This window comes from Hirundo rustica, chromosome 4 (genome assembly GCF_015227805.2).
Source record: "Hirundo rustica isolate bHirRus1 chromosome 4, bHirRus1.pri.v3, whole genome shotgun sequence".
In the NCBI taxonomy this organism is placed as follows: Eukaryota; Metazoa; Chordata; class Aves; order Passeriformes; family Hirundinidae; genus Hirundo; species Hirundo rustica.
Genome location: NC_053453.1, coordinates 30,931,240 through 30,955,925, shown reverse-complemented (window position 1 = coordinate 30,955,925; position 24,686 = coordinate 30,931,240). Strand labels below are relative to the sequence as shown.

The 24,686-nt window shown below is 38.7% G+C and overlaps 1 protein-coding gene across 2 annotated transcripts in view; it reads left to right on the top strand.

Annotated features, from left to right (window-relative positions):
* SCAF11 (SR-related CTD associated factor 11) overlaps positions 1–21,153 on the top strand; it is a 51,214-nt gene extending 30,061 nt beyond the window's left edge. For both annotated transcript variants that reach the window (XM_040061552.2, XM_040061553.2), the window contains exons 6-15: positions 49–116; positions 733–788; positions 3,101–3,207; positions 4,128–4,217; positions 5,508–5,614; positions 9,347–11,839; positions 14,331–14,674; positions 17,126–17,344; positions 17,781–17,900; positions 18,272–21,153. In XM_040061552.2, coding sequence (XP_039917486.1) covers positions 49–116; positions 733–788; positions 3,101–3,207; positions 4,128–4,217; positions 5,508–5,614; positions 9,347–11,839; positions 14,331–14,674; positions 17,126–17,344; positions 17,781–17,900; positions 18,272–18,400 — 3,733 coding nt within the window. In that variant the 3' untranslated portion in view covers positions 18,401–21,153. The remainder of the gene's footprint in view (positions 1–48; positions 117–732; positions 789–3,100; positions 3,208–4,127; positions 4,218–5,507; positions 5,615–9,346; positions 11,840–14,330; positions 14,675–17,125; positions 17,345–17,780; positions 17,901–18,271) is intronic.
* Positions 21,154–24,686: the final 3,533 nt, after the last annotated feature.

Below are 24,686 nucleotides of genomic sequence, written 5' to 3'. Positions count from 1 at the left end.
GATGTGCCTAGAAGCTGCTTTTTTAATGTCTTTTTTTTGATCTTGCAGAAGAGCTGTATGTCCAGACAGAGGGGCAATAACAGTAAAATTAAGCAGAATTGTGAAGAAAAAATACAGTAAGTTGGTATTTGCCAGAATGCTGTGTTTTATTAAGGAGCTCTAGAGTATCTTTTCTTGATGAGCCAAATTACTTTTTAAAACTGCTTACATTTGTAAGCAGACTCCAAGTAGAAGTGTGGAACTTCTAGAACAGAATTGCAGTATATGAAACTCCTGTTTTTATATTACTAGAAAACTGCCTCTTCAATTTCAGTCACAAGTCAAATGGTTGTGGTTTCAGCCTCAAGTAATTTTCTGCATCAGGCAGCTGGAGAACAGCTAATGACTAGCTTTTATTCACAGAAGGTTTTTTGGGGAGAGTTCAAATACAAGCAGCACTAAGTTGTGTTCTGGGGTTGCTGTTCTAAGGGGCTTATTCAATAGAAGTTGTTTGATAAGTCTATTCATAACTTAGGAAATGAAGCAAATACCTGAAGAGGTAAAAACTTCTTGGTATCTGGAAAGCTATTGTGAAGGTGTGTGCATTTTCATTTCACTCATTTTGTATGTAAACATTGTAAATGCACTCAAGATACACATTTTGTTAGCCTCCCATTGTGTTAATGATTTTGATGAACAATCAAGAACTAATATGCTAAAGTTAAGATCAAAATTTTGCTCCTTGTTCCACAGGTAATATTTGGTATGACAAACAAAACAAGAAAGCTTTCTCTGTGAAGATAAACAAGGTTGGTTCTGGTAATGTAAACATTTGTAAATGCTTGCTTTCTTTAGAGCATTTTTAAGACTACCTGCCTGCTTATTATCAAGGTTAACTTCTATTTGTTAATTTTGGTATGATTCGAACTTTTTTATTTTGTCTCTTTTTGTTGTGCACTAATTAGAATATAGTGCTAGGTTATGTGAGCTACTTTCTCAGATTAAACCTAGTTTTGTGGTGGTAAAATAATTCCTTTTAAATTAGGATGTTACATTATAAGATCCTGAACCATGTTTTCATCCATCTTCCCCAAAGGAAGACTGTTTCATATACAAGTTGTCAGCCAAGCACCATTATATGAAGGTTTTCATTATTTTCAATAAAATATATAGACATAATCAAGTAATTCATGTGAATCCGCCATAGACATTATGGTTTGCATCAGGTTGGGTTTTTTGAATGTGAGGTTTCTGTTGAGAAGTTTTCTGTGTCCTGGTTTCTTGTTCATAAATCATAGCCTATAAACACTGGATCACCAGATGACAGATTTATAAGGAGCTGTAATGGCTCTCTTGTTTGATTTCTGCCATCCCTCCTTTCGAAAATAGTTTGTGTCTCTGAGACAGAAGTTTTTGATCAGTGCTTGCTTACTCATAGTGGTACCTGTAAATGAATGTGAGTGGAAAATGTTTAGGCCGTGAATTTAATTCTGAAGTGTAAATGTCATCATTTGCCATCATTCTGTCTTACCTGAAGTTTGAATATTTGGAGGAAAAGCTATGTTCAAGTCCCTGTTTTGTTTTTGTAGCGTGCTTTGTTTCAGGTAGTGTGGAACACATCCTGTCTGTTATCAGCAGCTGATGGCCTGAGCTGTAACTTCTGTTTGGTGCCCATTACACCATAGTTGTCAGGGATGTTGTTAACTCCAGTTTGCCCCTTCTGCGTCTGGTATTTGGAAATTTGGGTTCTGTTGCCCTGTAAACTTTCACTGCATTGAAGGGGTTTTGAACCAGAAAGATAGGACTTAATGGTAGATCAGCCACTAATGTGACTTCATGGTTGGGAAATGCTTTGATTTTTAGTTTCACTGATTTATGGTGAAGTGTTCAATAGCATTAATGTCTCAAATAGTACTTGTAGCAAAAAAAAAGTGCATAAACAAAAGTAGAACTATTAAAAATCTTCAGGAGGAGGCACGGGCCTCAGTTATCCAAGAAATGTTCAAAATTTAAAAGAAAGCCATGATGTACTAGCAACTACTTCATAAGGACATTTGTGGAATGTCTGGATAGCCTTTTTAATTGGAGGGAGAAAGGTTAATGTTCAAAATTTATATTATTCTTAAAATAAAACTTAAACCCAACCATTTTTTAGGCAAAACTTAAAATTTGTACACTGATAAAGTAGGGCATGTTCCCAACAAAAGCAGCTCTCTGTGCCAGAGTTTGATGGAGCATATGGATAACGTCTTCATATTGAGACATGTATTCTTGTACAACCCACTACAAAGTTTAATTTTCATTTTTCTGAATCAAAAATATGGGAGTATTCTAAATTCCCGTTTTAAAATACCAATCATAGGGAACAGGAAAGAAGAACAGGAAAAGTTTTAGTGCGATTTGAGGTGGTACGAGCCCTTTAGGTGCTGTGACAAAAATGGATCAGTGTAGGATCATATGTTAGTGTGGGAAGAGTATCTGGAGGACTGCTGATGTTTTTTTGTTGGGGTTTGTTTTGGTTTCTCCCCTGCACGCTGCAAAGGGCAGTGGGCAGCGCACGGCTGGGCCTTGTTAGCGACACAAATCGGTGGTGGTACCTTCTGAAATACAGAGTGGGTTCTGAGTGTTGTGCCTTTGTGTGGGGGCCCAGTAACTAGACACAGCAGACAATCTTCAATTCCATAATCCTACCTGAGGCCAAAGGAGAATCCGGGCTGCCTTCATTAAGTTTTCTTGTTACTTGAAATAAAACCATTGGTGAACTGCTGTGCAGGGGTGTGAAGGTGCTCAAGCTGTACTTACTGTGGTGCATTAGGTAGCAGAATTGTGCAATAGTAAAGATCAGGCTTATTTATTCATAATGTCTCTGTGGAGCAAAGAAGATTTTGCTTTATATAAAATACGAAGTTTGTCTGCAAAGAGCATTTTTGAAAATTTAGAGACTGAATAGAGAAAATTTCTTTGCTGTAGCTGCAAATCTCTGCATATACCTATGGAGCTATTATGTATTTGCTTTTTATGAGCTAAAGTCTTGCTAATTGAAATTCAGTGCATCTTCATATATTTAGTGTTAATTATTTTATTTTGGGTGTCTTTAATTCATAATTTATTTTTTGTGTAGCCCAGAAGACAGACCTGCTGGAATGAGTGCATCAGATCTAATTTCTTCGGCACACTTCTGGCTGGTGGTAGCAGTGAAGAATCCTTTTTTAGCTGTAGAAATGACTGGTTAGTGTGTACTAGTGCTTTGTATAAATTGATGGGTTACTGTATTGTAGATTCTGAAGTTCCTTCTGCTACTACCTGTATATATACTCCCTTGAATTATTTTGAAGATTGCCAAAGTATTAATTCACTGACAAGGAACAGTTAAAAGATAAACACAAACATTTTAAAATGAGTGCTGTTAAGGGCACACCCCAATTTCTGTCATACGTTCAGCATCAGTAGCAGACTCTTGAGCATTTTAATCTCATTGATTTAATAAGAGTTTTATTTTTAGTTCATGTTCCCTGCTGAATGTAGCCTTGGATAGGAAAGGCTTAGCCCTGTTATTAGAACAGCAGTTACCAAAACAGCTAATAGTAAATATCCTGGTTTGTGTCGGAAACGGTCATCTTTGTTGTTGTTCTTTGATTCCAAGAGGAATACTTTGAATGCCCATGAAGCAATTTTGCATTAAGCAAAATACTTAATTAAGCCTAATACTTAACAATAGGTTTATAAAAATTTGTCCTTTGAATAGATGGAAGAAAAAGAACAGTGTGAAAGAATGTTATTTGGATAATATGGCCTAATACAAAAAAGGTACTGTCTGTATGGTTTTGATAGTCTCTAAAAGATGGACTTTTTGCCATGCATGCAACAGAATTTATTTGTCAAGGATGCAAAGTTTCTTCATCCTTCAACTCCACAGCAGACACATTTCATCTATTTTCCATTTTATCTGCTTTATTTATTTATTTAGGACTTCTTTTATGTTTGCTATGACTGTGTTTTTCCTCTAAGCAATAACCAATGCATAGTTTAATCATGACTCTTGAAAGTTCTAATGATGTTAAAGTCATTGGTAGGAGCAATTACTGAAATACAAAATTGTCATAGTACAAAGTTACTTTCTAATTTCTTGTATGAAATTTGTCTTTTAGTACAGAATTCACTGAAGTCAATGGAGGGATCAGACAGAAGAGACAAGAATTGGAATTGTCCTGTTCATCTGTGATTGCTAGAGTTGAAAGGTCTGTGTTTTGGATTCATAGTGGATCTTCATACTTCAGCTTTGGAGTTTGATTAATTCAAATTGCTCATTAGATAGAATATCATTTTCATGAAATGGAATAGTGTTTGCATTTAACTTGTTAGATTTTTGTGTATTTGCTGCATGGTGTTTTTATGTCAATAGATTCTGTTCTGTATGTCTTAATACTTTTTTGGTACTCATGACAAGCCTAGTAACTCCACTGGCTTGTGCATTAATATGTCACCTTTTCACAGAAATGTGAGTTCGAATTTATTTTCTATTTGGAAGCTAATATTCAATGAGCTTTTAAAATAATTTCTCTCCCTAGATATCAGACTACGTTTGCTTTAACATCAGTCTGGTTCTGATCCCCCACACCACCCTGCACCCTACTTTCATGGGTTGGTTCTGTCACTTTCTGTAATCATTTATGAAAAAATCCTGTTTGCTCCTAAAAAGAGCTAACAGGAGCTGTATCAGGTGAAACAGAGAACATAAAATAATTCTATAGGGTTTTTTTTTGTCAGAGAATAGATGTGTGTTAAAACATGCCCTAAGGATATTTTTGCGAATCTGAAGCAGAACAATAAAAATAACTGATTTTAAAATAACACGATAAGAAATTGGTTCTATGATCTTAATTTGACTACGTATCTTTGCTCTCTTTCATATAAAATCAAAGACTAAAGTTAAAATAGCAAGTGAAGGGTTTTTTAATTATAAGAAATACATTTTCTTAGGAGAAATTTCATTCCAGTTCAGTGATAATGAAAAAAGTGTAGATCTCTAGCTAAACTCTGTTTTTGCCCAAGGTTTGCTGAGGGAGTCTGAATAAGTTGGTTTTTATTGTTTGTTTGTTTTGTTTGGGGTGTTTTTGTATGAAGAAAATAAAAAAGGAGCCTTTTCTAAATTCTCATGTAAACCATTTCTCATTTTTCTGGAGAAAAGGTTGCTAGTCTGCTGAAGTACTAAATCAGCACTCAGACACTTATTTCCAGTACTGGCTATTCCTGTTCTATGTTTGACTTTAAAGAAAGCCAGGTGTATATTGCTTTAACATAACATACCTTGTTCAAGCAATTTTAATAGATTAGGCAGTAAAATTAACCTGAAATTAAATATGACAAGGAAAGTTTTGTTCACTGTCAGCTTTGTCTTTCTCCCAAGCTGTGATGAAGTTGAAAGGGTTGTAGTTGCTTAATGTGTTTTTGGTTTTGTGCATTGTTTCCAAGACTTGCTGCAAACAGCTAAAACAACTAATGTTACTGCTTTTGCTTTTACTTTGCAGTGTTCCTTTAATATCGTACGGAGCTGAAGCTGAGACCTTTCTTCTCACTTCTTCTGCAGTGGCTGGAAGAGTTCTTCCTACAAATATCAGGCCTGTGGAAATCTTTGGTAAACTTTTTTTTTGTAAGTTTTATTTATAGCTCATGTGGAGTATTATTAAAATATAATTATCAGAAATCAAACAGAGTTAGTTACACTTAACAGGGAAAAAAATCTGTTTTGATGCAGTTTGGTACTATTTCAAAGTCATCTACTTAATTTCTGCAATTGGAATACAGAACATGACTCATCCACCCCAAAGCTGATATAACTTATTCTTCTGAAGATTAAATTAATAAGTTTTTGTGTAACTTAATTCCATTCCTAATTGCAACATTTTTTCCATTCATGCTCTTCTTTCTTCATTTCCCATTGTTCAAGGATAAATCTCATTTTGATGCATTATGAATGGCGTATTTCAGAGGTATATAATGTGCAGCGTGAGGAACAAACTTTTCTGGCAGTGAAGAACATCAGGCAGGAAGCAGTGAAGTGTATGGATCGCTTTCAGTTTGCCTACAAGCCTTACAGGGCAAAACCTTGCAAAAATATTGGAGCTCCATGGTCTGTCAGGAAAGCAGCAGAAGACAAGGAAGGAATTGCGTTCCTTCAGTTACTTTAACAGCCTCTGTCTCCATACTCAGCAAGCGTGTAGATTCTCTTCCAAAAAGCTGCACAGGTTCAAAGAAGTGGAAACAAAGGAGTGTTAAACCTATTTCTTAAGGCTAGAGTTAATACCTACTTTGAAATGGGAATCACACCACTTTCGCTTATCTAGTAGGCAAAGAGATAGGACAGATTTGGGTCTCTTGGCTTACAAAACTTGTGTGGAAGTAAATTCGTGGAAGGAATTAAGTAGTAAGAAAGATCATGAAAAAGTTGCATTCATATTTTTTATTCTTTTTAAAGGTATGTATTTTACCTCCACATTTCCCAGTGAAAAATGGATAGGTTGCCTCCTCAGTCTCTGATGTTTGGCAGTGCAATGTAACTGATCCTTAACCATTTTGCTTCTAGTAGTATACATGTTAGCTTGTATCTCTTTGCTTTCCCTGTCCACCTTTCTACTTCTATAGTCAGGCTTTTTTTGTTAGGATGCACCAGAAGCAATAAAAAATAATATTTAGAACAGAATTTTGTCAGTTGTCTTGAGTACAGTTTTGATACTTGTACTGTGGACAAAGATTAAATTTAAAGATCAGTGTCAACATACTACAGTGTTTTAAGAGTCACAGTTTTAAGTCATCCCATTTTATTTAAATACCTTCTATTGATAATGAGCACACAGGAAGTGAGAGTCTTAAAATTTTGTAGTAAAACCAGGGGATGGTGGATACGAATATGTCCCTTGAGGATTTTAGTCACATTCTGTTGAGTGAGTGTTCCTTCCCCGTTCAGTTTTCATATAGCATCTGAGTAAAAGGATGATGAGACTAAGAAAAGGTAAAGACAAAGGTAAAGAGAAGTCTAATCTGAATACTCTTAGAGATGCATGGCAAATATATATATAAAAGGAATTTTTTAAAAGGTAGAGAAAAGGAGAATGAAGAAAATAGACGCATTTAAAAAAAGATGCAGACTGGTTCTTGCATTTCTTACTAAATTGTGCCTGCAAGATCATAGCATAAGCATTATTTTTCTTTTTACACTCCTCCCAACTTTTGGTCCTACCTAAAGTATACAGTTTTGCATCAGAGTAACAGCTGTCAGTAGCTTCCAGGGTTGTACAAGGAGGCATACAGATATCAGTGATGACCATGTAACTGTAGTGTCTGAATCATCCCTGCAGCTGCTGAAGTTTTAGTAGTCTGTTACCATTAAATAGTCTTTTTTACTAACTTGACCTGAAAAAGCATTAGTGAATCTACAAATACCACTATGGCATTATGCAGTTTTTGTGTGATTAAAGTATTTTTTCAATAAAGAGTCAGCTGAAATGTCTTTTATTTGGTCCAAGTCCAAAGCTTGTGAAGCTTTTCTGTTAAAATTTTACAAGTGTAGGGCATGCTAAAAAGGGGTTGTGCTTCACATGTAGATTTTGAATGTGCTAAAAAAATAACTTGCCTTTTAATTTTGTCCAGATTCCCACATTCCACTTGTATTCTGCTGGTGTTCTCTTTTTATATTATTGCAAGATGATTCCTTCTCCCTTGAAGAAAATTATCACATATACTAAAATTTGAAATGTCATGTAACATCTGACTTGATTTCCTGACTATCGCAATAGGTTTGGACATAATTAGTCTAAGACAGCCACCTGTTGCTGAGTAAGTGCTGCTTAACCACTGTAAAGTCACTTCATAACAACATGATTGGTGAGACTGTTAGAGCAGATACCCGAAATAGGGTCAGTCACCTGAAAATCCTTTGGAAGTTCTTTGCTGTCATGTTGTTTTCTTTTAAATACATGGTGCCTTTTATGCAGTTGCTCTTGGTTTTCATTTTCTTAAGTGGTTACTTGATCACTGGACATGCAAAACCTAGAACCACTATGGGTTGTTTTTTTTTTTTTTTCATGTTTAAGCAAATTATCATGTGTTTGCTAGGAAGGTCAGAGGATGTGATTATAGTCCTATGCTCTTTTAAAGGCTAGCAAGGTGGTTATGGGAATACATTCTCTGTGGTTATTGTTTGCATTTAATAACAGTGATAGGGTTTTTTGTCCTGCTAACAAAGTAGTAAGTGGTAGAAAGAGGCTTTTTTGCTGTTACTTTTCTTATTCCAGTCTTACTTTTATAAAATCTGTTTGTGACTATATTAGACAAATATTTTAGTGTAGCAAAAGCATGGGAAATAATGTATAGAGTTAAAATCACATTTGTGATGTGAGATTCATTGCAAAATCTATAGCAATTAATCTTAGTTAGTTTGCATTATTTATGTATGAAAGTGAAGCTTAAAATAATTCATTTAAACATCACATTCTTGATGCTTCCTGAAATCCACACAAAATGTGAAACAAATTAATGGATATCCCAAGAAATTAATTTAGTTTTGAGGTATTACATTCAAGTATGTTTATTTAATTATCATCAATCTTTAATTCCTGAGCTGTCCACCAGAAGCTTTCACAGGTATTGACAGTGCAGTCTTCCCTGTGCAGTGAATATAACCCTTTGCTTCCCTAAGAAGACTTCTGTCGAATGGGAAGATGGCATGAAATTAGTGCAGGATCAACACAAGAGCTGAGCTGCTTGCTAGGTGTGCCTTAGTCATTCTCTATAGAGCTTTCATTTTTTTGATGCACTGTAGGCTGCAGGCACCTTGAGTGTCTTGTGGCAGAGTTTAAGTTCAGTTTGCCCTGTAACTGGTGAATAAGTTTGCACTGTCTGATCAACTGCTGCACGTGTGATCATCCGCTGATGGCCACTGGAAAATGTCCCTTTCTCTAGTACTGAGCTTCACTATCAACAGGCCTGTGTTACAGAGTGACGGGAACTGCTATATGCTAACAGTGTTATGTGGTTAATTCATTACTTTTCTAACAGCTTAAATGCTGACTATCTTTGAGCAGCCATGTCAAGAACAGTTTCACTGTGCATGCTATCACTGTCCATGCACATGCCAGCACTGCTTCTAAAGTGTGCATTCAGATGTCTGATGTGTTGCTTTACCTTGTTTCTGCTCTTTAAAACAACCAGTTCTCATTTAAAAAAGAAAAAGCTGTGGCAGTATTTAATACTAAATCTTAAATTGTATTATTTGAGGATATCTATTACACTGCAGAAGGCCCTTTTATGTTCTGAAATATTTTCAGATAAATGGTTATTATCAAATCTTAATGTCTTCTGTTTTTATTAGAATCTTTAGGCAAAGAATATGCTGTTGCATGTACCCAAGAAGGAGAAGAGAAAAAGGAAGCTTCCGGTTCATCTGGCGCTAGGGGAAGTAGGAGGAAATCAGTTACTACTACTCCTACAAGAAGGTCTGCACGAAACAGCAAAAGCGAGGCTCTGAGTCAGTCTCGAAGCTCCCCTCGATCAAGCAGTTCTGCTTGCAGTGCCCCTGACAGCAATAACCCATCTCTGAATAAAACTCATTCAGAAGCAGAGAATGCTCCTCCAAAACGCAAGTCTAAAAGAGCAGTTAAACAGCAAACACCTGCAGTTAAAAAGAAACTGAGAAGTTCTGCACATTCTGAAAAATCACCCTGTGGCTCAGTGGAAGATGATGACGTTGCTGAGCCTGAAGCAGTCCTAACTTTAGATGAAGACCACCAGTCAGATAATGAAAGCAGTAATACAAGCCTCCCACAGAAGAATAATGTAGAAACGGAATCTGCTAATGGATTGGAAAGCTGTAGTGAGCATGCAGAAATTGAGGAAACTACAGGAGAATGTAACAGAGATGAAGATACTTCAGGCAAGGCAGATGTAAGTTTTTCTCTCCAAGACCCGCCAGTACTAACTTTAGGAAGTGAAAGTCAGGAATTTGAAGTAAAAGATGTTACTGAAAAAAATGTAGATCTTGCCTATCAGGACAATTGTGAAAATACTCTTGAACAAGCGGAAACAGTAGCTAGTCCCAAAGATGATGTATGCGACCATGCAACTTCTGAAAAAGTAGATCAGACATCATGTAGTCCTCAAAAAGAATTAATGGAGAACATAGAAACTTTGACAGAAGTAGATCAACCCATAGCTAGTCCAGAAAATGAATTGTTGGGACATCTGGAACCTTTGGGAAAAGATCAGCCATTAGAGAGCCCCGGAACTGAATTGCCTGAGCATGTGGAAGCCATGGAAATAAATAATTCTGAAACTGAACTAAAACCAGTAGTAGACTGCGCAAATACAAAACCTGTTCAAGATGAAGAACCAGATGCATTTATACAGAGTATTTCTATGGACAGTACATCAGAACAACCCTTAAAAGAGAACACCATTTCAGAAAGTGAAGAGGGTGGAACTCCAGAGTCACCCCCAGTAAATGCTGAACATAAACATTTTGGTGAAGATGACAATGAAATGATACCAATGGATTGTGACTCATTTTGCAGTGACCAGAATGAACCTAAGATTGAGCAGTTACCACCACCTGAAAGTGTAGAGCAAGGAGAAGTGAACTCCTTACAGTGTGATGTGGGAAACTCTGCTTCAGGTTCTGATGAAAAAGATGAAACTGTTCTTCAAGAAAGAGAGTGCCAGCCAGAGCTCAAAAAAGAGAAAAAGGCTCGAACTAGAAGATCTAGATTTCACTCTCCATCGACAACTTGGTCTCCTTCTGGGAGAGAGGGCAGGAAATCTCAATCACCATCACCTAAAAGGGAGACAACTGGAGACAGGAGCTCACGATCACCCAAGAAGGTAACTGTGAGGGAGGGAAGGAGATCCTTATCTTGCTCTCCAAAGCGAGACACACTCAGAGATGAGAAAAAAACACCATCTCGATCTCCCAAAAGGGAAACTGTTAGGGAAAGCAGGAGATCATCTTCTCGTTCAAGAACTAAGGATTTGTCTCCAAGGCGAAAATCTAGGTCTCGAAGCAGTGATAGAGATAATCAAAGAAGAGATCGTGACAGAGAAAGAAGAAATAGGAGGCGGTCTAGGTCACAGTCACGCTCTAGATCAAGATCGCGATCTAGGACTAGAAATAAAGGATCTTCATTCTCTAGAAATGAGAGGGAAAGTCATTCACCTCGATGGAAAGAGAGACGGGCAAATGACAGCTGGAGGAGTCCCAGAGGAAATGATCGATACAGGAGAAGTGATCAAGAGAAACAGAATGAAAATCTTAAAAGAGAGAAGGACAATAATACAGAAAAAAACAGTGATGATCAATGTTCTTCAGATAAGCAGAGGAATGATTGTCCAGATTGGGTAATGGAGAGGATAAACTCTGTTCCTGAAGTCAGGAACAGAGAGAGAGAGAAACCACATTGGGAAGAGCATGACAGTGCAGGACAGTCTTGGAACAAAAACTTTGGTTCAGATTGGATTCCGAATCGAGGGAGAGGTCAGTGTGGCCGAGGTGGCCGTGGCCGAAGTGGTTTCACGTATGGAGACCAGAGTGAAAATCACTGGCAAAACAGAAAACCTCTCTCAGGGAACTCAAATGGTTCTGGGAATGAAGCTTCAAGGTTCTCAGAACAGCAGCCATACAAGCGTAAGAGTGAACAAGAGTATTCATTCGATACACCCGCTGACAGGTCCGGGTGGACGTCTGCATCCAGCTGGGCTGTGAGGAAGACTTTGCCTGCTGATGTGCAGAATTATTACTCAAGAAGGGGACGGAATTCATCAAGCCCACAGTCTGGATGGGGAATGAGACAAGAAGAGGAGACACCTGAACAAGGTATTAATGGTTTTGAAATATGATAGCTTCACACATGCAGTAGCTGAGCAAAATCCTGTCACATTGTCCTCTCATCTGCTCTGCTGATTAGTTCTTTAAAAAATAATTTGGGGTGAATCCATACTCATTTTGCAATATGGAGGGGTAAAGGTGTAGAGTTTGGTGATTTCTTGTATTTTGATGGCTTCTTGGCTTTGTGTAAAGTCCGAGTTTGGGTTTAAGGACTGTGCATCTGAAGAGTGCTGCTGAAGTAAATTGATTTGGCTGAGGAGAAAGCGTATCTTCTTGGTTACTTTTAGCATCTGCACTACTTTAAGAGGGCTAATTTGATACTCCCTGGAGTCTGAGTCCAGACTATCAGACTCTGAGTTTCGTCGGGACTCTGGTCCAGTGACGACTTAAATGGAGAGAGACAGCTTTGATCCGTTATCTGAAAAGTAAATTTAATAACACAAAATAATAACAAACAACAAGGGGGCCACTGTATAGGAGTGAACTGACCAAAGGAGTAACAAGGGGAGGGGCAAAAGGCACGATGCCAAAGGTGGGGTTTAGGGTCAGAGGTATTTATGCACCCCGGTGTGGGTAGGGACTTAAGGTGGGGTCTGAGGAAAGGGTCCAATGGGGAACAATGAATAAGAATATTAAAGTTCTTGTACAAAAATCAACCTATGAAAATAGAGAGAACTAAGAACTTTCTAATAACAATTTGCATAGAGAGCATGTCAATAAGCCTTTTGCTTATGGCACTGAAAATGGGGTTTCCCAAGGTGTTTTTCCAGGGTTCTCTTCTTCCCTGGGGAAACGACCTTCTACACTAATTTGTTTCAAAAAGACATGAATTTGCCTGTGCAGACCCATGTGGCAGATTTTAGAGATGACAGAGCAACATGTTGATGTTTATCTTGTTCCTAGATAAGCATAGTCCTGTTTAAATGCTTTTTTTAAAAGCTAGGGTAATTTATAAATACAAAACCAGTGCTTTTACTGTATTTCAGTATGAAAATCCCTCTAATATGTCAGTGTAGGTCTAAATCAGTTTTTTGAGGGTTTTTTATATCTAAAAGACAAATGCCCTGACAGAAATAAACATTTTGATAGAAAGTAAGTTAACTGAACTGTGGATGAGATTGATTCTGAATAATTAAGAAGTCATCCACAGATTATTAATGCCCTGATTAATAATCTTTAAAGATAGATGTGAATTGAATTCAAGAAAAGCCGTTTTCTTCAGTAATCCATTTCTGAAGACAACCACACTTGCACTCTTGCACGCTCTCTTTGCCTTTCATTTTTACCCATTTTCATCCCATATACCAGCAGTTTTCTTCCTCTTCTGAGAGATAACTGCATCAGTGGCTTCCTAGTTTTGAGGCAACATTGTCACCCTTCTGTCTGCTGCAGGGAAAACTTACCAAAACTGTAACTGAAAGCATTTTGTGATTCAAAGACTTTTTGACATAGTTCAGGAACAATCATGCTTTTGGAACTTGAATTCAGCTGACAATAGTACAACAGTCTTTCATAACTGGATAAAACAGGATGGATTGCCATCATGTCATGGTCCTCCAGGGCAACCTGCTTTTGCTGACCCTGCTTGAGCAGGGAGGCTGGACCAGAGTCTCAATAGGTCCCTTCCAACCTCAGTGATTCTGTTATCCCATTATCTTTAAAAATGAGGATTTGGTCTGACATGTAAGGCCTTAGATTGTGATCCCTGTGTATTAGATGACAGGGTTCCTCAAGGAAAGTATTCAAAGGAAGGACATCTAAATTGAAGCCTATCAATCATTTCTCCAAACTAATTTCTTGACTTCTGGAAGGCTTGCTGCTTGTGTCTCAATTTTAACTTTTTGGCTTCTGTTGAAGAGAAAATGGGATATCAAAGCGATTTATTTAAGAAGTGCTACCTGTTACCCCAAGAGGTTATTTTTACTTCTAGGTTTTGCCTGTTGTACCATTAAGGGATCTTTGAAAAACTCTTGCTGAATATGAATATTTCTTAAATGGTTTGAGGATGACTTATTGCTCAGTGTGAAAAATCCCAGCAGAGTATTTCTGTAATTATCAGAACTTTACAGTGAGTGTGTGTATGAATCAGGCAAAGGGGAGCAGACTTGCTGGTGTGGTAATGTGTGACTAACCTGCACTTGCAGAATTGGGTAAATTATATGGTCTTCCTGCTCTTTGGTGAAAAACTGCAGTTCCATTGTGATGAGATAATTATTGACTGTGTTATGGGAACAAGTAGAGAAAACAAATTGAAAAAACAAGCTTTCATAATAACCTGAACTTTTTAAACTTGGAAGCTAGCGTTTGGTTTCATGGCATGTATCGTGGTGAATACTGTGCAATATCTTGAAAATACTCAGATTATAGAAAGCTTTTTGATAATCCATTCTTAATTAAGACTTTAGACACCTGGTTCCCCTTTTGCTTTATGAAGTACAGAATTTCTTCTTGATACACTGTCTGGGGTTTTTTTTGGCAGATCCAAACCTCAAAGACCAAGGCAACCAGCAAAGTGATGGTTCTCAGCTACCAATAAATATGATGCAGCAACAAATGAATGTAATGCCACAAGTGAATGCACAGCACCAACCTATGAATATCTTCCCGTATCCAGTGGGTGTCCATCCTCCCTTGATGAATATGCAACGAAATCCTTTCAACATCCACCCTCCAATGCCCATGCATCTCCCTACCGGAGTGCCTCTCATTCAGGTAGCTGCTCCCACAAACATTTCTCAGGGATTACCTCCGCCTCCACCTCCACCCCCACCATCTCAACAAGTCAACTACATTGCTTCACAGCAAGATGGAAAACAATTGCAGGTATGCTTTATCAGAAGCCATGGCAAGAACAGTGGTGAAATAATACCAGTTAAGGTTTCTTTATCTTGAATACCATAAATTTATACTTGCAGTTTCTTTCTCTCTTGCCTGTTTTCTTCCACCCGCACCAAATTTGAAGTGGAAGCATCCATGAGCATATGGATTGTTCATGAGACTGTAGCTTTTAAATAATAACAGCACACAATATCATAACTGGGTTTCTGTGATAATGAACACTGAAAAAAATTATCAGTGCTGTCCATTATCTTTTTTATCTTAGAAGTGTCCTGCTTCCAAAACTAAATTTTCCCCTTCCAAACCTGATTTTTAAGCATTTTAGGAAATGCTTGAATACCCTTTCAGCAGGGTGTAGGAAGTGATCTCAACTTCTGTGTTGCAGTTCTCATCCCATGGAGGTCTATCAGCAGAGGAAAATTGCCAAGTACTGCATGGCACCCATTTGTTCCACACTTCCATTCTCCAGCTATCACCATCTCAGTGGCTTCCCCACACACACATTTTTATTCTGTTTAATCTTTTGAGCCTTTTTATTAATAATTTCTGAGGTGTCTGGTGTTTTTTACTTCTCGCTTCTTACCTCATTCTCCTGGTTTTTCCTGCCCTGTTTGAGACCTAACTCCCACTTTATTTCTCAAGTTTCAAAAGGACTCTGCCATGCTTAGGGCAGATCAGACCATCTTTTTATGACTCTCTAGATATATTTAAAACAATTCTTATGTATGTGAGCTCCTCCTGTAGCTAGCTGTTTATATTAAGAGCTTTTATATCAATGAAAGAAATATAAACAGCTTGGAGGAGAACCCATGGCCCAGATGTAATGCTGCATTTATGATAAGTAAAGGGCTCTTCAGGAGTTGACTGGGGTTTGTGCTTTTCTTTTGCTGCTGCTTGTTCTAACCTAAACTACTTTCCCCTACATTCCATGTTGAAAAAGTGAACAAATTATTTCCAACTCTCTGTTTTCATGCACCTCTAAAGATCTGAAGTGAACTGATAAATGGCCTATATTGTTCTCGCTTTTCACTGCTGTCATCTGTTCATATTCATTAACTTAAAACAAGGAGAGTTGAGTGCTGTGGGAAATACTGGGTGGGGTTACAGGCCATATGAAATAACTTAATACACTGCAAAGTAAACCAGCAAGGTACTGCTGGAACTAAAATCCTGGTAGATTGCTTATTGATTTAATTAATGTCTCCTGTCTTAATTCAAATATTTTCACAATTGGAAATTCAGTAGATTCAACCTCCAGAAATGTAAGAAGTCAGAACATAGGCTTCAGATCTCTGAAATGAGTATCTAAAGCAGTAATAAATATGTTTCTGTAAAGATTGTGTATTGCTGCAAAACACAGTTACCTGTTAACTGTAAAGTCCATGTTACACTTGTTGCTCTTACCTGCTTTTGTGGTCTGTTGTCCATGAACCTGAATGCTCTTGCAGCTGCTGCTGCTTTTTCTTTGAGCTTTGATTCAACAACCCCTCAGTGGTAGCACGATAGAAATGACTGAATACTGCAGGACACCACCTGTCCTTCCTGTTGAAAGGAAAATGAAGAGAGCACACTGGTGAGCGTTAGCATGCTGATTATAACTGCTCCATTTCTCTGTCCTTTCCAAAGAGATCAGGTTCCTGTTAAATTATTTTCCATCTAGATAAATGCAGATGTGTAAAGAGTAATTGTGATGACCTGCAAAAAAAGCAGTGTTTAGTGTAGCCTGCCAGAAACATGTCAGGAGGATGTTCTGGGCTTTTGCTAAAAATGACCTCTACCTGAAGTCTAAGCGCTTCTTAATTTCTCAGTTCCAAAGTGTGTACGGTGCCATTTGGTGATGCTTGGAAATGGCCAGAAAATGGCATTTCCTGAAAAACAGATCCTAATACTTCAGCCAGCGTTTAACTCTTGCCTGTCTATTTATATTTGCAAGTTCAAGCTGGTAACAAACATGAAAATAGATGTTTTCAAAGCAGCATCATTATGATGCAGGAATAGAAGTGTGGCTTTGGGTACCTCTTGCATGAGATTTTAGGTGCTGATTCTTTTTAGAAAATGTTTGCTTATCACAGCTCTGTTTTGTAAATCAGATTGATTTTACAGCCATAAACTTCCTTCCCCCTGTACTAACACCCTCCAGGCCTGTTTGCAGGGTATTTTATTACTGGGATCAGAACTAGAAAATGGCAGCCACTATGGTGACACGGAAGATGGTTTACTTCTCAAGCTTTTCTTTTAGGGTTTGTTTGTTTGTTTGTTTGTTTGAGTAGATCTAATGTAATGTGTGTACCTTCCATAATAATGGCAGTGTGGAAATCAGGTAATGAACCAAAGCATGCAGTATTCGTGCTCATTCTAGAGCAGCTGAGACTCCTAGAAAGGCACATTGCCATATAGAAGAATGATGTATTAACTACTGATAACTTTTTAAAACAGGGTATTCCAAATGCTTCTCATGTAAGTAACAGCATGAGTGCTCCAGCTTTGCCTGCTCCAGCAGCAGTCCTGGGAAACGTGGGAACAGTTCAGGGACCAAATTCGAGTAATGCAACGTCATCAGGTCACATGAAGAGCTCTAATGCAGCTGTAAAATTGGGAGAAAACAAAGCAAGTGTAACAGTGGAAGCCAGTGCAGATAGCTCGAAGAAGGACCAGGCAAGTTCAAAGTTCAGCGTATAACTATATATACACTGTTTATATATTTACATTAAAACATATAAATTTTATTTTTTATATAAATGCATTTTGATGTACTAAAAAATAGCAAGTTATGACAATAACGCTTTAGTGTACTTCATACCATCATTTATGTAATATTTTTGTGGCAGCCATAAGACACAGATTAGTCTCTGACTCTTTTTAATGTAGTCTTCTTTAAAGCAGCACTATTGTGAATATCACTTGAATTGCTGTGGGAAAACGTTCTGTTCTTAGCAGAACAGCAGCTCCCATGAGAGCTGAAATGGGGGGGGGGGGGCGGTGGTGATTTTCTAATCTTCTGTAGCAACCTTTTTCCTGTAAAGTTTTAACTTGTGATTGATAGAGATACATATGCAGTGAAATACAACACTCAAGTTTGTTTTCTCTTCAGAAACTGTTAATTCAAGAAAAAGCAGCACAAGAGGTCAAGCTCGCCATTAAGCCTTTCTACCAAAACAAAGATATCACTAAGGAGGAGTACAAAGAAATTGTGCGGAAAGCTGTAGATAAAGTAAGCTGGTCCAGTAATCCAAGCTGGACACGTTTCACCTGGGGCAAGCTTTGGGGGCTGGGTTTCTCCTTTTTGTGGAAATAGCTCATAGTTGCTGGAAAGGGGGAAGAGATACAAGCAAAAATACCTTTCTTCTTTCTCCATCTACAAGAACCTTCTTTGGCTTCTCAGAACAGAACCTGGTTATTGTGTGGAAGAGCTGAATGGGAATTCAGAAGTATTTGGGTAGCAATCGGAAAGTATCAGGAGTTTTAAAATATGTTTTGCCTGGGATGGGAGAATCGGAAGTGTCAGGAAATAAATGAATAGTGTGGGACTGTAGCAAATCAGTGGAAATGTTTCAAACGTTTTTGTTCTTTAAACTGTTGCAGGTTTGTCATAGCAAAAGCGGAGAAGTTAATTCTGCAAAAGTGGCAAATCTAGTGAAAGCGTATGTAGACAAATACAAGCATTCACGGAAGAAAAGTCTTGAAGAGGCCATCTCCTGTGAAAGGAAATAGAATATGTTTTCATGTTTTAGTTTTGTTCTATCTGCAAAGTGCAATTTCAATGTGAAGAGTTAACTGAAAATTGTACATGACAGTGATTTGAATTTGGTTTTGATAAAATTATTTTTCAAGGTAGTGTATAATGTTTTGTTCTAAAGAAATATAGATCTGCAGGGCAACTTCTTTATGCCTTTTTAAAAACAGATTTCTAAAAAGAATAAAGGTGTAAAGAAGTATCATTAGGAATGTACGATTGTGTGGATACTTAGATGTACAGCATTTTGACTTGAATAAGAGAGTGCATTAACTTAGAAACTTCGAGTACGTTGGGTTTGGAACAGGTATGTACAGTACATGTGATCAGTCAGATTAAAGTAAATTTTTTCTTTTGATTGCTCCCTAATTATAGCAAAGATTAAATAATTAATTGCCTTGACAAATATTTCTAGTTAACTGGACAGGCTGAATGCAGGGGTCACAATGTGTATATTAAAAAAGCACATAGAGTTGTCTGAACACAACTGTTTAGATTTCAAAAAGAAAAGTCATAAACAGTGAAACGTAGTGCCCCAAAAGCATGGGTGCTGCACAGCTGTTGTAACACCAAATAAAAATTATGCTGCTTGGTATTGTTTGTGATGTTTTTCAATTTGTTTCAAGATAGTGGGATAACTTGAATAATTTTTATGTGTTGAAAGCTCTCAATCACCACACGCTCATTAACCTCAGTTCAGGTTGTGCCCTTAGGCTAGCAGGAAATTAGCTTACTAAAGCTAGATGTTCAGAAACAGAAAAGTTTCTTCATGTAAAATCAAGAGAGCTGGAGTTTATTGTTAGGTTTCCAGTTGGCCAGAGACTCTCAGTTGTGCCAATCTCAGCCACATAATACTTTTCTCCATTAATTAGGGACTGTGGCACAAATCACCAGACTGGTATTGGTGAGCCCGTACCACCAGAAGCCAGGTATCTTCCTGCTTCCCTGAGCACTGCAGAGAGGTTATTAGAGGTACCACAAGCATTCTAAAAACATCTGTAGGGTCACTGAATGTGCCTGGGGAAAGCTTACACCTCCGGTAAAACCAGTTTTACTGAGGCAGCAGCAGGGAGGGTTGCTGGAATACTGAGATCAGTATCCACATGCTCCTTACTGAAAGAACAGCTTGAGATCCTTCTCAAAGGAGCCTACTCTGATTTGTTCCCTTACTCTTACACAGTGCTATTAAAATCTAGTCACTAACCCTTCAGTCCGGTTGTGCCGTAATAGCCTTTGGTGTTGGCTCAGGCTAGCTGTGCTCCAGCCCAAAGCCTCCTGGCCCAGAAGCAGGAATAAACCATTTTAACAGAAAGTATCAGTTGAGTTTTCTGAGAAATTCTCTCTTTGTAGCCAGTAGTTCCCAAATTACCTCTTTTTGGCAGAAAACACAGTATCACCCTCTAAGTAACTTCTGCAGAGGCCTGGGGATGACATAAGGGATATCACCCCCGTGTACACATGTGGTGTAGAGAGAGGTGTAAAAACATGATGTTTGTCACAACAGTTGATTGCTGGGTTTTAACTATAACTTTCTGCAGACTTAATGAAGCATTTGACTGTCTATATTTATTTTTGTGTGCCTAAATACAAATGCTATGTAAATTAGAAACAGATATAATACATTTTCTACAGTCAAATCAGGTTTTAGTCTTTTCAATATACTCAGTTTTACACTATGATAGCAATTTGTAAGATCTCTTGAACTATTTTAAGCTAAAATTGGTTAGCACTTTTTGAAAAATGTAGCAAATTGCTATGTGTATCCTGGTTTATCACGCCATGCGTACTTTGTTACATTTTCCTTCTCTGAATTTTTGGATTTTAATCACATTTTATATCTTTTTCTAGTCTATACAGTTGAGCCTTGCTATAAAGCTCCTTTCAGGAGCCAGATAAGTGTTTTAGAGGGTTTTTTTTTCCTCTTTTGGAAGAGAGGTGGAAATTGGGGGAGGTGGAAACAAACAAGGGCGGATTCGAACCTGGAGAAGGGAGGGGGTCATTAGTTTCTTCTTTTGCAGCTCTGGGGTGGAAGAGAAGCTGTCACTGGCTGCCAGATTGTTGGGGCAGTGACTATAGTGATGCTCCACTGTATTTCAATACCTAATGAAGAATAGCAGATAGAGTAGCATGTGATCAGTAACGTTTTTACAGTTAAATACTTCAGAATTTATCAGAAAATATGTGGTTTGTTACAATTTCTATGTTGAATTAAAGAAATGCATTGCCTTAATCTGTGGACTCTGCTCCTGTTTCTCCTGAAAACAGTGAGGTCTCTGCTGGTGCAGCTTCCTGACAAGGGAGTACGGCAACATCGGAATCCTGGTTGTGTTCCAGTAGGATAAAAGGTGTGTTTCTATTTATTGAAACACCTTATACTGAAAAGTCCCAATATGCACCAGCCCTGAGGGTGGAGGTGAGGAGCTGAGCCCCCTTGCTGCCTCTGGGGTAGTGGTGATTCCTTCAATCCAAACTGCCTTGTGGGAAACAATTACAAAAGTGTACCTTCTGTGAACTTATGCAAATCAAAAGGGCTTTCCTTGCACCTCTTCCCCTTTCTCACTGTGCATGCTGCTTGAATGTCTCATCCTAAAGATAGATACCTTATGAGCACAGTGGTGTCCAAAGTCCGCAGTACTGTGTACGTAGGCTGGAGTGCTGTCTACTGAAAAAAAACCTCTAAAATTTAATTTTGTGTAGTTCTTAAGAGTTTCTAATAAATTCTTTTCTCTCATCTGGCAGTGTTTGCTTTTAAATGACTCTGGCTCAGCTGGTGTGATTTGGAAAGGAAGGTAGCTCCTATTCCTTCTGTGCACCTGCAGTTACCTTGTGGTGTTGTCTGGGCGCCCTCTCCATCACATCTCACTTGTTTTAAGTTAGTCTTCACCCTGCCTTGCCAGTGTGCAGGTGCTCCAAGCTAGAAACAACAAATGTAGGTGGCAAAGACTCCATTCACCCTGGGACTTGCAAAACCTGGAGGGGTTCAGGGTGTGAGTGGAATACTGCTGTGGGAAGCAAACAGGGCAGGCTTTGAACCCCTGAGCGTGCCCAACACATGACCGACCAAAGCAGGGAGCAGCTTCACTGAAATACCCATGGGGGATTTTTGTGCAGGGGAGCTGGCCTGCCTTGGGAACAAAATTCTAGTCAGCCCTTTGCTTCCAAGAGTTACCTCCACTGTACCTTCATGAGGTAGCTCTACAGAAGGTTGGCATGGGTGTGAGAGTTACAGTTAAGGAGCTATGCTGGCATTTTTCATTATTACTACACCTTACAATAGTCACATTGATCAATTACTTGATAATTAGTAAAGATGACAGTAAGGACAATAAAGTGTATCACCAATTTCAGTAATTAAAGAGTACTAAGTAGATGTATGTTTCAAAATAATGGAATGTCTATGATTTTTTTTTTTTTTTTTTTTTTTTTTTTTTTTTTTTTTTTTTTTTTTAAGTTTATCACTAGGTTAGTTAAGAAAACCAGTAAGAGCACAACTACTTGTATAGAAGGAGATGGATTTCTGGAAAGGCACAGGCTGGGATCTGGAACTTGTCTCTTCCAATATCAGTCACAACTCCCAGAAACCACCAGCAGTAAAGCTCAACCTGATCTTCATCGTCTTGCCCTGTGCAATAAGTACAGGGGCTGACAGCAATAAAGTCAATGCCCATTACACATGGTAAACATTCAAACCCAGAGTGTAATCCAACACAAATTACTGCAGCAGCCAAACACAAGAAATTTTGGCAGCAGGTTGTCATATAATTAGTCCTAAAGTTTTAAATTTAAACCCCACTGAGTTTATGAGGAGCATCAATCAAAAATAGCCAGGCATTTCTTGATTGTTTGGTGCAGTAGCAATCCTGATGATAGAAAATAACTCATGGATGTCAGAGTTCATTGTAAATTTCCAGAGTCTTTTACAAAAACTCACGGTTTTTGAAGACTAGGAGTGTAGCTTACACATAGTCTACTGTCAAGCCCTAAGCCTGGAATTGCAGGACTTTTCCTAGAGGACTGTTGAAACAAACATTTCTAATAACAATACAGTGATACTTGGTACTGGGGAAATACAACACACACGCCATACAGTGCAGGCACTGTGGTTACGTGGGTTGGGGTGAGGGATTCCATTTTTGATGTGCTATGGATCAACTACAAGTTTAGTTGCAGGTCAGTTGCCTGAAACTTCACAGGAGCCCACTAAGGCCAGCAGGAAAACTGGAATGAGGATGCAAGCCTCTCTCCTAGAGAATGTGTTTCATACCTTGTGATTCACCATATAACCTATTGTAAACAATGAAAACAGTGTCCTACCCAAAGGTCAGGACAACCAGACATTCATTGGTGTAAAAGAAAAATTTACTGTTTGCCAGGACAGCAACTTCCCTGTGGACATGTAGGTTCAAAACCCTCTAAGAACCACGTATCCACTCAGATTGCAGTTTGTCAGAAATCCACCATAGACCAGCTGTCCAACAGCCACCCAACATCACAGCACAAGACAGTTGTTGTTCACCGTGGGTCACCTTTAGGATATTTCTGTTACTCTAACATCGCATTTCTGGTCACCTGCAGTAAATCAGCTTTTTTTCAAAGGTATGGGCTCAGATTGCTCTCTGGTTATCTTACCACAGATGGAGAAGCCACGACCCAAGTGACTATTGTGATACAAACAGGTGAAAACCAGCAGGCTTCTAAAACCAAAATGGCTTTGAAGTAGTGGTAATTTAAGAAGATATTGCCATCTCACCACAAACAGGTGGTAACTTCACTCATTACAATCAGCCTTGAATTGTCTGCCACTTGAAAATTATTCATGAATTCAAACCCCTCTGTGGAATCCTCCTCATTCACTCCCTTAGGGGAACCACCCAGCTCCAGGCAGCTGCTCCGCCCTGCAGAGCTGCAGGTGCACCCTCTGCCACGCAGGACACCGAGCAACCTTTTGGCTCCCTCAGCTTGCTGCCTCTGACATGCTCTGCAGCCTGCACACACATCCCCCGATCCAGCAAGCCAAGGGACATCAGCCACGGAACTCTCTGCAGCCACTCATGCGAGGAATGTCCAACAGCCCAGTAACTACCTGGTACAAAAGGCAGAGGAGAGAGGAGCACAATGGGATGAGTACACGCGTCCGCAGGCTGTTGCATGGCAGCAGATCTTGGGCAGTGATGGGAATTGAACTCACACCTCACTACATGCTCTGGGGCTTCTCCCTCCCTTTTGAAGTTTGAAACTAGCAAGAAAAAATGAGAACACGATTTTTAGTAGTGATAGAATGATCCAAACCAGGATGTGCTTTGCCCCAAACTGTAGGCAGACAGGCAGTAATGAACACCAGTGGCTGTGCAGTTCACCCCTGCCATCACGTTCTATGCAGGGAACACCAGGCACCGCATCATCGAGCACAGCACAGCATAAGGTAATGGAAAAAAGAGCTGATCTAGAGGGGTTCAACTGCAGCACATTTCCTCCTTCCGGGCAAGGGTGCTCCAATAGCTTGCAGTGGAATTAGACCACAGGCCAACGAAGCGCTGTGTTACTGTGCTGACAACTTCACAATCCCTAGAGGATTCAGGCTGATGATTGAGGAATAATATTTACTTCAGCAAGAGATGCTTTTAGCATCCTTACTATGCTGCAAAACACTTGGAAGGAAGAAATGTAACTGTAGATACAAGAGAATTCCTCATTTAAAAAATATAGCCAACCTAGAATCAGTGCAATATAATTTTGCCTTTTTTTTTTTTTTTCCCCCTAAAGAAATTTATACTCTTCTTCAAAAAGATGCTGTAGACCCAAGCCACAAAAAAGATTCATGACTGTGCTCCAGTGAGATGATGCTCACTGGAGAGCACAGAACATTTTCCATCTGTTGTAATGAGCAGTGGTAGCACTGAACTAATCTGTAATTAAAAAAATAACATATGAGAGAAATTTTGCAATTACCTGTTTCAAAAATATCTGTAAGGGTTGCATGCTTTGCCTCGTGTAATAAAAAACAAACGTCACCAGCTGCTCCCTCCCCTCAACGAGCTTTCAAAAACCGGATTTGTCACAAACTTGGAGCTGTGAAGTTAAGTATCAACAACTCTGCATCAAACTCCCCCGTATCACTGTTACACTAAAAGCACAAAAACACAGATGACACGTGGAGCTGAGCCATCACACCACAGTTAAGTGCAGTTACCCCTCACCAAGGTGCCTCTGTGCATCCTGCAGCTTTTTGCCTTACTGGCACCCATGTTCTCAACTGGGGCATTC